The sequence below is a fragment of the Jaculus jaculus genome, chromosome 19 (genome assembly GCF_020740685.1).
Source record: "Jaculus jaculus isolate mJacJac1 chromosome 19, mJacJac1.mat.Y.cur, whole genome shotgun sequence".
Lineage (NCBI taxonomy): Eukaryota > Metazoa > Chordata > Mammalia > Rodentia > Dipodidae > Jaculus > Jaculus jaculus.
Window position 1 is genome coordinate 52,003,309 of NC_059120.1, and position 16,670 is coordinate 52,019,978.

Below are 16,670 nucleotides of genomic sequence, written 5' to 3' on the forward strand. Positions count from 1 at the left end.
CAGCCTGGGCTACAGCGAGACCCTACCTCGGGGGGGTGGGGGGGGAGGGAAAGAAAAGAGAAATAGGGGATCAGTTCAAGTTTATTAAGTGCGGTGTCTGAGGCCTGGGCACACAGTGACTGAGGGATCCTGGGCGCAGGGCTTCCGCTCCTGTCCCTTCTGAGGAGTGACCGGGCCGAGACCCGAGTGCAACGGGGGAGACAGAGCACTTGACAAACGCCAGGGCAGCTACGTGTCCACGCGTGGAGAGACGGACTTGGATGTCCGCTCGCATGGCAACTCACAATGGATCACAGGCCTAGGTGAAAAGGCTAAAATTATAAAACTGAAAAAAAGGAATGACTCTTTGTAACTCAGGCTAAGCGAAGCTTTCTTAAATACGGCCAAAAGCACAATAAGACTCCATCAAATTAAAAACATTTGGACATCAAGAAAATGAAAAGAAAGTATTGTCAAATTATATATACAGTGAGGAACTTGTGCATAGGATATATTTTAAAAAATTAATATAGCTTAATAAAAAAATACCAATAACCCAATCACAAGATGGGCAAAGGACTGAAATAGATATTCCCTAAACAAACAAATGAACGTGAAGTACGTGGAAAGCTTCCCGACACAGCCCTCGGGGAAAGACGCATCAAAACACAAGGAGGTGCCTAACTTCACCCTCAGTAACAGTGCCATGTGCAACAAGACAGGGATTGGCAACTGCGGGCAGAGGTGTGGCACCTGGAGCCGCGCACACTGTGCACAGGAGGAGGAGATATCACTCCTGGGGTACGTACGTCCCAGAAAAGTGAAAATATGCATCCACATCCACCAGGTGTACACTAGAATGTTCACAGCAGAGTTATCTATACTGGCCAAGATGCCCATCGGCTGATATGGAAGTAAAATGTGGCAAAACTATACAGTCAAATATCACTCAGCAAGAAGCGGTACCAACACCACAGCCTGGGGAGACCTTAACACCATCACGCTAAGTGAAAGAGCCAGTCACAACTGTGTTGTTGAAAACTGGATGTTTCCATTTTTATGAAATGCCCTCAGAATGGACAAAGAGAAAGTAGATTTGTAGCTGCCAAGGGCTAGAGGGAGTTAGGAGGAAAGGTAGAATGCGTACATGATTACTTCTAGGGCATAAAAATACTAGTTTTTTGTTTATTTATTTATTTGAGAATGGCAGGCAGAGAGAGAGAGAGAGAGAATGGGCACGCCAGGGCCTCCAGCCACTGCAAACGAACTCCAGATGTGTGCACCCCTTTGTGCATCTGGCTAATGTGGGTCCTGGGGAATCGAGCCTTGAGCCAGAGTCCTTAGGCTTCACAGGCAAGCGCTTAACTGCTAAGCCATCTCTCCAGCCCCCATAAAAATATTATTGATTGACTGATGAGAGAGAGAGAACATACTGGGTGCACCGGGGCCTCCTGCCACGGTAATTCCAGACACATGCGGCATTTTATGCATCTGGCTTTACACAGGCACTACGGAATCAAACCTGAGCTGTCACACTTTGCACACAAGTGCCTTTAACTGCTGAACCATCTTCACGGTCCCCACAGAGATACTGTAAAATTAAAATTGCCTGTGGAAATGACTATATATACTTGTGAGTAAATTGTATATTTTACAGAAGGAGATCATATGGTGTACAGAGTGCATCTCGATAAAGCTGCTTCTCTAGGGAAGGCTTTTAAAACACACGAGCTCACATGACTTTGTGTCAATGGGGTTAGAGCCTAAAATCTTAGTGTGGTACAAACGTGGCAGCTGACAGCACTGGTCTGGCTGGGCTCACGTGCCACGATGCATGACCCACAAGCGGGAGTCAGGGCCGGACCAGAGGCCCGTCCAGCTTCAGAGCGTTTTCTGAGACTCCAGAGTTCCCTTTCAGCAACCTGAAAAACTGACCTTAGGTCAACGGTTCCCATGTCTGGGAAAATTCAAGGCCAGTCATTTCTTCTCCAAGTTAAGATTTATGCTTTAAAAATAGACACAACTCTTTTTGAAAAAGCCAATTCTTGCAAGAAACCGTCTATCCAAAAGTGAAGGCAGGTGGGGTGGAGGGGCGATAAGAAAAGTTACAGTGTGGTTACGTTTTTAAAGTGTGTCTTGAGATTTTGGGGAAAGGGGAACAGACAAGTCTTAGACCTATGGCGGGGGAGGGGGTTGAAATAGTCACGGGAAGGCTCCCACGGCTACACTAACAGGGAGTTGACTGCGTAAAGACAACTGGAGTCCTTAAAAGGCCAAAAGTAGAGAAATTAAACTTGGAACATTTTAAGATGATGCTGTTACTACCGCAGGTCACTTTGGAGACTGACAATGGCCATGCAGGAACGCGCGAAGTCTTTTGAACTTAGCCTTCCATGCTGCGTCTCTCAGAAGTGTGTGTGTGTGTGTGTGTGTGTGTTTGTACACGAATGGGAATGATGGAAAAGCCAGGGGTATGGAACTGGACCAAAGCAAAAAGTGAGCTATCTTTTCTATTTCGTTCCAAAAGAAGCCTTTCACTCAAGCAGACCTGCGCAAACGTGAACAGTACAGCCCCGTGAGAACACTATGCTCCTGGGTGTCCGGGTGTGAAGATGCACAAGGGCTGGCTTCTAGTGGTCCTGGTAGCTCAGCAACAACAGAGCAGACAAAAGAGCCACAAAACTCGTGCAGCGCATGGCGCTGTTCGGGACGTGACGTGACCAACCTGTGCGTGCGGAGTGGTTACCGGGGATCGGCCTTCTCAGAGCAACGCCTGACAGCATGCGAAGAAACCGCCGCAGAGTGGAGGGATGCTGGCCAGCAAGGGGGAGGGGCACTGCGGAGTGTCTGATCAACTGCGGGAGCACTGCTGCCCTCCAAGCAGCCACAGCTTCTCGTTGTTGTGCTGGTTCTTAAACCAGCCACGCGTGAGCCCGCCTGACTCACTCTCCCCACTGCTTGGCCTGAGCCCTAAGATACTGTCAGCCACAGATCCCAGGTTGCATTTTGCTCTCTTGTTAAAATTACTGAAGCTAGGGGCTCTGCTCGGGTTCTCCTGCTGAGGATTTTATGTGGCGGAGCTCATGCAGAGCCTGGATGATTAGCAGCTGTTTATGCAGGAGAAGATGGAGTATGGTCCCTTGATTCCACCTTAACAGTCCTCTTTTGAAGTTATTCTCGTATTCCCCCTTGTGACAAAATATTTCTGTGTCATATACGATACGTCAAATTTGCAACATGAATTCCTTCCCTGTGAATCCTACAATACTGAAACTAATAACTACTCTAACAACAATGCTCTATGCAGGAACGGAATGTATAACCGCTCAAATATCATGAATCTATGTGCTATTTGCCAACTCTCAAGAGTCAAAAGTCAGTCCAAAACTATTCTTATCCAGTATTTGAGTGTTCACAGACAAAAGATGACAAGCTGGGCTGCAGGACACCAGGAAGAAAAAAAAAAATCAAAGTTACATTCCCTGTACTATGACATGAAACCGTGTTCAGAGTCTCTCCATGAAGAAATTTTATGGGTCTACTCCACACGGGTCCTGTTTTAGGTGTTTGAGGCAATGATCAGTAAATAAACACCAAGACCCTAGGTTTCATTCTGGGGAGGGAGGAAAGGACAGAATGTAGAAAAGATAAACAGTGAACAACAGGCATAATGAAGTGAATTACATAGTGCAAATCACACAGTAAGAAAACAGAGAGGGTCACTAATCAGCAGGCGCTCAGGTGGCAAGAGGTAGGAGGATCACCATGAGTTCAAGGATACCCTGGGACTACTTAGTGAATTCCAGGTGAGCCTGGGCTAGAGTGAGACCCTACCTTGAAAACAGACAGAAAGAAAGAAAGAGAGAGAGAGAGAGAAAGAAAAAGACAGGCTGCATTAGAAGACTTTTTAAAAAATATTTTTATTTATTTGCAAATGGAGAGAATGAAAGAGAGAGAATGGGTGTGTCTGAGCTTCTTGCCACTGTAAGTAAACTCCAGATGCATGCACCACTTTCTGCCCCTGGCTTTATGTGGGTACTAGGGAACTGAACCCACGCTATCAGGCTTTGCAAGCAAATGTATTTAACCACTGAGCCATCTCCCCAGCCTGTCCATGCACTATCCCACCTGTGCGCAACTCAGTGAGTGCTTTCCAAACGTCACCTGAGGTGTGAGCATGAAACCTGACCCATGGCGCACACGCTCACATACTCACAGTGTTGCTACGAGATCTATTGTTTCAAATTCTCCTGAACTTCCTTCTACACGTGTCCAAGCTCCAGTCATCTGTTTCAGATCACAGGATCCGACCACTCCAACTATTTGTAAATATCTGTGTAATACTATATACTTTGTTGACATGTGACAAACACTCTTTGGTTATAATTAAGGGTATTTCACTTTCCTCATAATGTCAACCTGTTTCTTTAACCCAAACAGCTCAAGGCGTTCAGTAAAGAGTGGCGACCTCCAGAAGCGGGTGAGCTGCACAGAGCTCGGCTGGGCCGTGGCACAGCGGGTGGCAGGGCCCAGCCTCTCCAGCGCCAGCTGTGCAACTCTGCTAAGTGACTTGGCACATCACCTAAGAACACCATGAATATGGAAGTAACCTAAGCAGAGAGGAAGTCCCATGAAGGACAATGAAGTGTTAGTCTTGCTCCCTGCCAAATATTTTCCCTGCCTGCACTACCCCCTCCTGGTCCTGACCCGTGTGCGCGCGCGCACACACACACTCACACACACACACTCACACACACACACTCACACGCACACACACGTACACACGCACACTCCATCAGTGAGTAAATAAAGCCCAACTTCCTCCAGCAGCGTCCATCCGTCCGGGCTGCGGCAGCCCCGGCGGTCTCCTTTCCCAAGGAGGAGGAGACACCATTCTCAGCTGACAGATCCTTTCCCGGACACTCAAAATTCCCTGAGGTTCTCAGCCTGGCCTAACGGATAACAATGCAGAACAATGGGGGTGAATAATCACTCTCTCCCAGCTAAAGACTTCCTTTATTGACTTCTCTAACTTCCTGTCAATCTCCTGCTGCCAAATCAACTGCCTGCTCTAGGCAACTATTAGACATAATTTTCCTGAAATTGGAAGCAGCCCACAGCCCTGAGCCATCAATCAGTTTAACTACTAGCCACGTTACACTGTTGTTACAGCAGTGTACTGGAGTGTTTGGAGTATTGCAGTATTTACAAAATTAAGTTATCCAAACCTCTATTTTTGCTTTTAGTTCTTAAATTACAAATGAATACAAAAGAAAAACTACCTTAGTTATTCCTTCTATGAGATAACGTAGATATTAACATGTTAATAAACATTTATTTGGTATCTAGAACTGATAGCATTATCTACTCTTTATTGAAAGGGAAACTAAAAGCAATACAATTACATAGCACATTCTTGTGTCCTGGTTCAATAATTAGATGTCACTTACTTGACAGCAGCCTGTACTGCTGTGTCGCAGGCACACAGCATGACCTCTACAACACAGCAGTCAACACACTGCACCGAAAGAAATGAATAAATGACCACGGACCAACCTAGCCATTTTAATCGCCAAAACATGACACACACAAGGATATGCTTGCCAGACCCCCGAAACCTGGAGTCTAAGAGCCCACTCTGGAAGGTGCTAGAACAGCTTCTTTCTGAGGCAGTTCTGCTTATTCAGCACATCATTGCCCCTCCTCCTACCCCACACACAGTTTTCCTTCTTTTGTTTCTGCCTGAAGGACATTTGTATAAAAACAGAATCTTTGTTGCTTAGTAATTCATCTGCTCCAGCTGCTTGTGCTCAGTTCCCAATCAAAATTCTTGGTTTTCAGCCTCCTCATCACTTTTATAGAGCGAAGTGCGTTGGCCAGGCTTGCCTTTCTCCCCCCAAAACACCAGGCACTGAGCGCCCACTCTGCTCCTCTGCGAGCTCAGGGCACTTGACTGCCAGAGCTGAGCTTGATGGACCTTTGGGTCGTGTCGGGCTTACAGAGCTTGTCAGAAACTGCCCGCTGACTAACAGGACCTCCTTCCTGTGTTCAAAAGTCTTCAGCTTTAAGGTAGGGAAAGGTGATCCTGCCTATAGATCGTGGAGGGACAAGGAAAAGGATCTGAAGGCTAGAAGCCCAAAAGAACTCTGGGAAGGGAGGGAGGCGTTCATGTTTCAATGGCAAAATCACTGAGAAAACAGCTCCATCTCAGTGTGGCTTCTGCTGAAATCACTGTTCTAGTTTCTCAATCTCAATCCCCCCCCCCCCGCGTGCCCCTCCCTCCCTCTCTCTCTCTTATATATATATATATATATATATATATATATAACACACACACACACTTACTCCCAATGTCTAGTTCTCACAGTGTTATCCACTTGAGATCTGCCTATCCCTCTCTTTCCCAGGATAGTTTCTCCTATCTCTTCTCACTGTTCCTCCAAAATGGCCAGTAAGCCATGTCCTGGGCACTCATCATCATAAACTCTGACATGTAAATCACCCCTGCTCTATTTATGGACCACACGGGGCCCATAAAACTCCTCCCTCGCCAGTAACCCACCCCACTGAAGCTTTCACTTCTCCTTTCCCTGCTTCAGGATATTTCCCAGAGGAGGAACTGAGGCACAGCTCCACCCTCCACCTTCTTCCTGAGGCTGCTTAGGCCCCCAGCCCAGAGCACCAGAGTAGGCCTTACCTGGAAGGCAGTTGCACTCAAAAGTGAAGTCACTAGTCTGCCGGCAGGTGCCTCCGTTGACACAGGGCGAGGGGGCACAGGGCATGTAGGGACTATCACAATGCTGGCCCGTGAAGCCCTGGGGGCACTGGCACTGGTAGGAACCCGGGAGGTTGAGGCAGGTGCCACCATGCTGGCATCGTCCTGGAACGTCACACTCATTGACATCGGTCTCACACTTCTGCCCTGTGAAGCCCGCAAGGCATCTGCAGGAGAACTGGCCGGCCACAGTGACGCAGGTGCTTCCATTGGCACAAGGCTGAGACAGGCAGGCGTCCGTCCACTGGCAGAGCTTCCCTAGGTGATGATGACAGAGCTCAGCGCTGCTCATGGAATGGGCAGTGAAGCACCCCTCTTCCTCCCAAGTGTGCTCCTCTTACCGGGAGGTCCCTAAGGCCACATGAGGGCCTCCTCACCATCATCAGACACTGCCCAAAAGCTCTCCAAGGCCCAAAGGCTCTGTGGATGGGGCCCTGGAGGGGGGTGCACATGGCTCATGGGGCCCTGGAGGGGGGCGCACATGGCTCATACGAGGCCAGCCCTGGGGGGCGGCAGGCTCTGGATGCACGCGCTCTTACACTCCCATCTCCACACAAGCTGCGCCTCCATCTGGCACGCCAACTTCCCTTTTGTTTACCCAGTGAACTCTCTCTTATCTTGACACCTCTGCTCAACAGTCACCACCTCTACTAAGTTGTCCTTAACGCTCCACCCCAGAGTGCTATCTCTTCCTATTATGTCAGTTTCCACACCAGTGAGGCTGGGTTTGAACAAGAGGCTCTCAAGCCATGCCTACTGAACGATTCCAATGTCCCAATATTTTCCACACTAGATGGTCACTAAGTAGACGTCTCAGGTGAAAGAAACAGTAAGACTTTTACAAACCATCACCCGCATACACATAATCACACCATGTCATGTGCCTGGAGACGCTGGTCTAGCATGTATCAAGGAACTAGAAGCTCCCATGAAGACAGGGATCTGGAGAGCTAACTCTTGCCACAGCTCCTGGGCAGGAGGGCACCAGCAAAGCGCAGGATGATCTGCCATGCTGAGTCCCAAGATCTGAGTCCATGGGAAGCGGACAGAGAAGATCCCGGGAGGGAGGAGCCTTTGCGCCTCATAAGTCCGTTATTTGCAGGGCGCACTGGTGACCGCCTTTAACCCGGCACTCGGGAGGCAGGAGGAGGCAGAGGGTCAGTGTAAGGTTGAGGCCGCCCTGAGACTACATGGTGAATTCCAGGTCTGGAGCAAGCCCCTACACTTTGAAAAACTGGGGGGGGGGGGGTTATTTGTGTAGCTTTTTGTTTTCATTAGCCTGTCTGTGTTTTGCTTTTTCTCTTCTCCTGCCCTCCCCGTGAGTTGGGTGTGCGTGTGCACTGCACATACTATAAGCCAGGCTGGCCTCCAAGTTAAGATCCTCTCGTCTCAGCCTCCTGATCACAGGTATGTGTGATCATGCCAGATCCCTAGCCCAAGTCTTTCCTTTTGGTGCCACTTACTTATACCAACATGCTGAGTCTGAGATGCCCACAGAATTTCTGAGGAGAACATGCAGTGGGTAGTGAGAATAAGAGCCTGAAAGGGCTGAGGCCAGAGACCCGCAGATGATGAAGAAAATGGTAAGTGAATGCAGTGAGATTATATTTTGTCTCCTGTTTGCTTAAAATAGCTGCCACTTACACAATGACATTTCAAAATGTCCCTTTGAGCCCTTCCTCAATTCTAGTTCCTTTATCACATCCTTTATTTACGTGTGTGCGGGAGCTGGAGGATCCTCAGAGCCGGGCAGCAGCATCTACCTGCACAAAGCAAAGATGAGCCGCTCCTTACCTGTAAAGCCAGCCTTGCAGGTGCACTCATAGGCGTCCCGGCTGAGCGCGAGGCACGTGCCTCCATTCAGGCAGGGGCGGGCCACCACGCAGGGGTGGGAGGTCGGATACTGGCACGCCAGCCCCGTGAACCCCGGGGGGCACCGGCACATGGCTCTCTCCAACATGGCTGAGGCCACACAGGTCCCTCCATTCTGGCAGCGGTTTTTCTCACAGGGGTCTCGATGTTGACAATACTCTCCCCAAAAACCCTCTGGGCATCTGTACGGAAAAAGAAAAAGAAAATGAGCATGGGAGGCGGAGATAGGAGGATCGCTGTGAGTCCCAAGCCAGCCTGGGGCCACAGAGTATATTCCAGGTCAGCCTGGGATAGAGGGAGACCCTACCTTGAAAAAAACCAAACCAAACAACAACAAAAAAGAAGCTATGAACTATGAAAACACCTGACTTTATATTTACAACATGAGGCTAAAAAGAAGACAGAAGTTGCGAGGCGTTGTCACGGCCACCTCCCCTGTCTGTAGCCAGCATCAGCACAAAGGAATAACCCCACAAGTAACAGTCACTGCGAGAATGTAGGGACCAGATCTGAAAAGTGACTGTCCAATTAAGTATATTCCAACTAGAAAATTATGTGTGCCAACACAGTGCTACTGCCTTTACCTGAAAGTTGACAAAGCCAGTGACCGTCACGCGGACGCCAGGCTCCTGTAACGCGCCACGTGCTGACAAGACGCAATGTCCAAGGCAAAGAAAACTCTGAGACACAGAGAAGGACTCCATGCTCTGAGAACAAACTTCAGGCTTCAGATGTTCTCAGAAAGCCCATATGTTACTCAACACCAGAACAAAAATAATGAGACTTTGTAACAAAAAACAAAGTCACCTACATTCTGCTGAGAGGGAAATCATATAGTATAGATGACTTAACTTGTCAATGCTGTGTAACAATATGATGAAGAAGGGAGCAGAAAGGGGAGATGGAGAAAAGGAAGGAGGAAGAAAGCACAGCTCTGTGCATGAGGCTACGTAAGGGCAGCAAATTCCTTGAATCCAGTTTTCTGAAGGTGTTATTGGTTCCACCTCCTCTGCTTTCTGAGCTTAAAAGGAAAAACAGACATCAGATTCAAGTCTGTCTACCTTTGTCTCCACAGCTACAGCCAAAGTGCTCCCCCAGAAGGTTCCAGTGTCAACTGTGAGCCAAGCAGAGGAATTCAAAAGCTTCTAGCCTAAGCATGTGGAACTCCTGAGAAGATCTGCAGCTTCTGGGCCATCCTCAACTCTGTGCCCACATGAACTCCGGCTTCTCTTCCTGGCCTGCCCCCAACCATACTGCACACTGGTTCAAGTAACGGAGTCCTTGTATCCAATCAAAAGTTACAATTCAGGCTGGAGAGATGGCTTAGTGGTTAAGGAGCTTGCCTGCAAAGCCTGAGGACCCAGGTTTAATTCCCCAGGACCCACATAAGCCAGATGCACAAGGTGGTGCATGCAACTGGGGTTCATTTGCAGTGGCTGGAGGTCCTGACATACCCATCCACTCTCTCTGTCTGCCTCTCTCTTTCTCTCGCAAATAAATAAATAAAAATAAAATATTTACAAGAAATCCTCCGAACTCATCCTAGGTCTCCAGGAGCACCCCTACTCTATAAGGGGATGGGGTGCAGCCCTTCCCCCAAGCTTCTCATTGCCACTGGATGCCTGACTATCTTGCAAGACCAAAGACTCACAGTAAAACAAAACAAACAAAAAGCAATCCAAGAAAAGGCTCGGTTGAAGACACCTGCAGGTGCAGTCTACTAAACTCCCTCACTTTAGAAGAGGAGGCGTTCGGAGAACTTAGCCACACACTCCCAGACCCTCTTCTGAGTCTTAGAAGGTGAGAGAATACAGGTGAGGGGCCAGTCAACACAACCCTTACTCAGACTGGGACTGTGTTCCATAGATCACTGTTCATGTCCGTCTGCGTAAACTCACTGTCTCATTCTGACTGAGCAATCTGACAGGGCTAAGATGCTCCTGAGATACCGTGTGGGTCTACAATATATGACCCACCGTGTGCCTTTTCTCAACCAGCTACTGAGAATAGCTATTATGTCTCTTATTTCCAATGAAACATCCGTTGGTCAGCACATGGCTTTCCAGGTTACACTGAGGCTAAGACAGATAAGGGGAGGAGGTATAGGAATGGGGAAGGGCTCAACAAAATAATTTAAAATCTGTTAATGTGCAAGTGACACTTACTTTAAAGAAATAAGAAGCAGAAACTACTACTAAGAAACATGAAATATCTAAGATACCATATAAAAACACTAAAGTGAATGTAAAAAATAATTCAAGAAAACATCCTAGCCAGGCATGCTGACACACCCTTATAATCCCAGCACTCAGGAGGTAGAGGCAGAAGGATAAGGAAGAAGTTCAAGTCCATTCTAAGCCACATAGTGAGTATGAGGCCAGACTGGGCCCCATAAGAGCCTGCCTCAAAAAAAAAAAAAAAAAAATCTGTAACATTTTCTACATTGGAGCATTGAAAAACTTAAAAAAAAAAAAATTTAAACCAGTCATGGTGGCGCACACCTTTAATCCCAGCACTCGGGAGGCAGAGGCAGGAGGATCGCCATGAGTTCAAGGCCACCCTGAGACTACATAGTGAATTCCAAGTCAGACTGAGCTAGAGCGAGACCCTACCTTGAAAAAAAAAAACAATTACTTGCACTTTGTGTGTGTGTATAGGCACACCAAGGCTTCTTGCTACTGTGGACAAACACCAGATGTTTGAACCGCTTTTTGCACTCAGCTTACATGAGCAGCTTGGGAAGTGAACCCATGCCTGCTGGTTTTGCAAGCAAGTGTCTAACCACTGAGCAATCTTCCCAGCCCTGAAAATTTTTTTTTAATATGTCCCCGCCTTTCTTTGATGTTTCATTCAAGGCCGGGTCTCTCGCTATAGCCCAAGCTGACCTGGAACTCACTCTGTAGTGTCCGGCTGGCCTCAGACTCACAGTGACCCCCCTAGCTCTGCCTCCCAGGCGCTGGAAGCAAAAGCACGGAGCACATCTATGTGCCACCTGCGGATGGCAGGAGTGCGCTCCTTCCAAGAGCGTGCCAGGGGTCCAGCAAGTTGCTCCTCAACTATCAGGTGTCTCACATCTTAAGCAGTTAAGGCTGCTTACATCATGGGGCTGTTGTGAGAACTGAACAAATTCGAGTGTATCTATATAAAAAACCTTATGAGTACTAAAAAGTTTTGCAAATGGAAAACATTTTCCTCTCCTCTTTGTGCTGATGAAAATATGATGCCTTATCCAAATCACAGCTTGACTTAACAATGAACTGTAGAGCTTTTCTGGTGTTTTGTTGTTTTCTTAGAGGAGCAAAGTACACCAATGTGGCACGGCTGAAATTAACCCTGAGTTACATTATTAAAAGCACTTGTGGCTTATTCAAGAAACATGTTGTGGATAACATTAAAAACTGCAGCCCCGTTCCCACTCACAGCAATAGTCCTTCGGGCATGAGGCCTTGCTGAATTCTCCTGGGTGGGAATTAGGCACCTTGTAAAGAATGGTGAGCTGAGCTGCGACACCCGGGTGGGCCCTGCTCAGCTCCACTCCTCACTGAGAACCACCCCAAACACTGTCATGTGACATCTGCTGAGAGAATGCAACTCATTTAAATGTCAGCATCAGAAACACACAATGAAAACATAAGCTTCCCAGGAAAACAAAAATGGAACAACATGAAAGTGTCTGAAATTCAAAGAAGTATTTCTGAATTATCCATTTCTAGTGTTTAATCCACACTGCTTGCTGTTCCCTCCCTACCCAGTATGGAAAAAGTTCCAACTGAGTCATGTTTAAGGCGTCGGCAGCAGTATGGAGAAGCATGGACAAGCTGGGCCCAGTGCCATCTTTTGTGTGGCCTCTGAACCACAGATGGCTTTTACATTTTTAAATGGTATAAAAATTAAAAAAAATAATTACTTTGTGGCACTTGAAAATGATGTAAAGTTCAGATTTCCATGTCTACAAACAGTCCTTCTGGGGCACAGCCACACTTGCTCACTTACAGATGGGCATGGCTGCTTCTCACCAACAACAGGCTGGTGGGGCGACAATGAGACCACGTGGCCACCAAAACAGTGATTCTCTGGAACTCTGCAGGAAAAGTTTACCAACCTCACAGTGGAGAATGCATGGAACCTATTAATAACCTCCAGGATGCTTATTAATAATGGTAGTAAGGATGAAGAATATTCTAATTTCCACAAACAATATTAAACTCATTCATTAGCTGTTACAACAAACATTTAGCAAATATTTAGTACATGCCGGGCAGTTTTCTCATAGCCAGACATCCATGCATGGATATACTTGTTGTTATATTAAATATTTAGTTTGCCATTTAAAATGTTCTGGGTTAGTATTGTGAATCAAAAAATGTTCAGCGAGGGCTGGAGAGATGGCTTAGCGGTTAAGCGCTTGCCTGTGAAGCCTAAGGACCCCGGTTCAAGGCTCGATTCTCCAGGATCCACGTTAGCCAGATGCACAAGGGGCTGCACACGTCTGGAGTTTGTTTGCAGAGGCTGGAAACCCTGGCGCGCCCACTCTCTCTCTCTCCCTCTATCTGTCTTTCTCTCTGTGTCTGTCACTCTCAAATAAATAAATTAAAATGAACAAAAAAAAAAGTTCAGCGAGTGGGGTGGGAATCTGTGTCTGCACTGACTATGTTCAGACTGTTTTGTTGCCTAGATATACAGTACTATTTCCATAGCATTAGCAGTGTACTGAACATTATAAGTGATCTACAGATGGGTTGAGGTCTGTGTGGGGTTTGTGTAGGTTATAGGAATACACTACACCTCTGCTTATATAAAGACTATGAAGAGCCACAGATTTTGGTGTAGGGGTGGTTCTTGGAACCAATTTCCCATTGGTATTGAGCAACAACTGTGATAGGAAGATCTCAACTCTCAGAGCCTTAAATTCTAACAGGGGAAGACAAGAACAAAAGAAATAAGCAAAAGATATGTTAGAGGAAATTCTAAGAAGAAAAATAAAACAGGAATAGATAGAATTAGAGATAGGGCATGGGGAAGGCAAATAGAAGTTCATGAGTTTTTAATAGGAAAAGCAGGAAAGGGTGCATTGAGAAGGCGGCCTGAGTCCAGACCTGAGTGAGGAGAGGGCCTTCCCATACATGTGACTAGGAAAAAGTCTTCAAGACAGTGGGAACATAATATGCCAAGGCCCTATGATAGAATGTAGTCCTGGCATGTTTGAGGAATGGCATGGAGCCCTCTGCTGCTATGGCAAAGGAAGGATGAGAGAGTAGCAAGACAGAGAAGCTGTAACCCAGTTGAAGATCCAGTAGGCCTTCAGACCCTGTAAAGAAGGGCTGGGATCTGGGCTGGAGAGATGGCTTAGTGGTTAAGCGCTTGCCTGTGAAGCCTAAGGACCCCGGTTCAAGGCTCGGTTCCCCAGGTCCCACATTAGCCAGATGCACAAGGGGGCGCACACGTCTGGAGTTCGTTTGCAGAGGCTGGAAGCCCTGGCGCGCCCATTCTCTCTCTCTCCCTCTATCTGTCTTTCTCTCTGTGTCTGTCGCTCTCAAATAAATAAATAAAAAATAGACAAAAAAAAATTTTTTTAAAAAGAAGGGCTGGGATCTGACTCTGAGACAACCGCTGGACTCTATATACAACAGACTTACTCCTCTAAAGTCTGTGGACAGAATCTCACCTTTTGAAAGACTCAGTCTGCTTGCTGGTACAGTCAATACCCGATTCCCTGTTTTAAATGTTCTATCATCATCGTTCTTTCCTTTACCTTAAAACACGTGTGGGTCTCTCAACCCGCCCTCTTCGCCAAGCCCCATATTTCCTTCTTTCCTCAAACTCTTCTTCCTTCACAAATCTCTCTGATGAATTTCACAGGCGTTTCTCTCCTTTTCCATCCACTTCTCACTCCTTATAACACAGCTGTTGTTCTTGTCACCGCCTGGAAACGGCGTTCTCAGAGACCTGTCCTCGCTAAGGAGAGGGGCTCGTGCGAGGTTCCGCCATAAGGAGGCCCTTTCCCGAAGGAGCTCGGCTGGCTGCTCCGGGCTTCCTTTTGGTCTTTGCCTTGACGTTCACGGCTCCGGCTCTGCCCGTCACAAAGCCCGTGAAGCCGTGTCCAGATTCCAAATCCTTTCTTCCTCCTTCCCCTCGATACCAACGATGGCCATTTTCAAGTTCAAGTCTGGGCGGCTCTACTCTTCTCTCATATACTTTGGTATAACTGCTCACTTGGCTTTAAACAACCTAAATGTAACAAGCCAAATCCTATTCCCATTATCCTCGTCCCAATGTTCTAGAAGCCATCTACCAACTCTGACAGGTTCGGCCAATGCTTAAAACCAAACATCTGAAAGAGAGATCATTTTCTCACAAAACTTGAATTCCTTCAATTTCCTAAGGATCCCACTTACAACCTAGGCCACTCGTTACGTCTTATGTAATTTATTGCCAGGTTCTGACAAGTTTTGTTAACTGAATTCCTACAGTGCTTAATGTTCATGTTCATTTTCCTTTCTGATATAAGTTCTGATCATCTTCAAAGCCCCGGGCCAGACATCTTGTGGTCGGTTTCCATACCTCCCTGCACCTTAGGGTAATTTCTGCCCAATGAAATAATCACTTAACCAATTCCTCAAAGAAGAGAGCCAGTATGTGCTTGAATGCCAACTTGCAGCATGGCACCTGATGGTAAGAATTTAGTGTGGGCTCCAGCTTCTCGTGCTACCATTAAGAGCACAGACGCTAGAACCCGCCTGCCTGACCTTCAATGCCGCCGCCATCGCTACTCCACGCGCGCCCATGGACAAAATGCTAGCTCTCCCCACACGAGCCCCCGTGCCTGTCCCAAGGGCGTTTGTACCACTGGACAGCACTCAGAACACCATCTTCGACAGAGCAAGCACCATGTACTCATTATTTATTTTACTATTTTTTAAATAAGATTTTTTTTATTTACTTATTTGAAAGCAAGAGAGAGAGAGAGAGAGAGAGAGAGAGAGAGAGAGGCGCGCGCACCAGGGCCTCCAGCCACTGCAAACAAACTCCAGACGCATGCGCTCCCTTGTGCATCTGACTAACATGGGTCCTGGGGATTCAAGCCTCGAACTTGGGTCCTTAGGCTTCACAGGCAAGCGCTTAACTGCTAAGCCATCTCTCCAGCCCGTATTTTACATTTTTTTAAAATAAACAGTGAGAGCTGAGTATGAGTGTGCCAGGGCCTCCAGCCACTGCACATGAGCTCCAGATGCATGCGCCACTTTGTGCGTCTGGCTTTATGTGGGTTCTGGGGAATCGAACTGTGGCCATCAAGCCTTACTAGCACTGAGTCATCTCCCCAACCCCATGAATTTATTAAGTAAACTAAATTACAAGCTCAGTGCTTCAATAGTTTTCAGTCTTTCCCATGTAAGAAATCTCTTTCTTAAGCTTAAGAATCTACCTCCAGGGCTGGAGAGATGGCTCAATGGTTAAGGTACTTGCCTACAAAGCCTAATGACAACAGGTTCAATTCCCCAGTACCCACCAAATGCCAAGAGGCACAGTGACGCATGCATATGCAGTTCCATTTGCAGTGGCTAAAGGATCTGGCATGCCCATATTCATTTATTCCCTCCCTCCTTCTCTCTCTCTCTTAATCTCCCTCTGCTTATAAGTAATTTTTTAAAGTTTAAAATAAGATCTGTCTCCTTTCATATATGTACCCAAAGTAACCGAAAGCATATGTCCGCCCCACAATGTTCAAGCCAGCATTGCTCATAATAGATAAAAACTGTAAACAGCCCAAATACCCATTGAGCAGATAAATAAAATGTGGCCCAGCCATGCAATGAAACACTATTTGGCCATAAGAAGAAATGAAGCATAGGCTATATATAGATGAATCCTGAGAACATCATGCTAAGTGCAAAGAGCCAGATTTAAAAAAGAAAACCAACAGGTCTGATTCCATTCATATAAAATGTCCAGAACAGGCAACTCCATAGACAGGGAATTAAGAGTTGTCTGGTCCACACAGATCTATTTATGACCTCTTCCTTAAAAGTCTGCCATTTCTGACATG

General features: G+C 46.9%; 1 protein-coding gene across 1 annotated transcript in view; it reads right to left on the reverse strand.

Moving 5' to 3' along the window:
- Positions 1 to 16,670, reverse strand: part of Notch2 (notch receptor 2) — a 142,168-nt gene that overhangs the window by 67,258 nt on the left and 58,240 nt on the right. Inside the window, exons 3-4 of the mRNA XM_045138510.1 lie at positions 8,549 to 8,808; positions 6,677 to 7,012 (exon numbers count right to left, since the gene is read on the reverse strand). Of these exons, the coding sequence (XP_044994445.1) occupies positions 6,677 to 7,012; positions 8,549 to 8,808 (596 nt within the window). The remainder of the gene's footprint in view (positions 1 to 6,676; positions 7,013 to 8,548; positions 8,809 to 16,670) is intronic.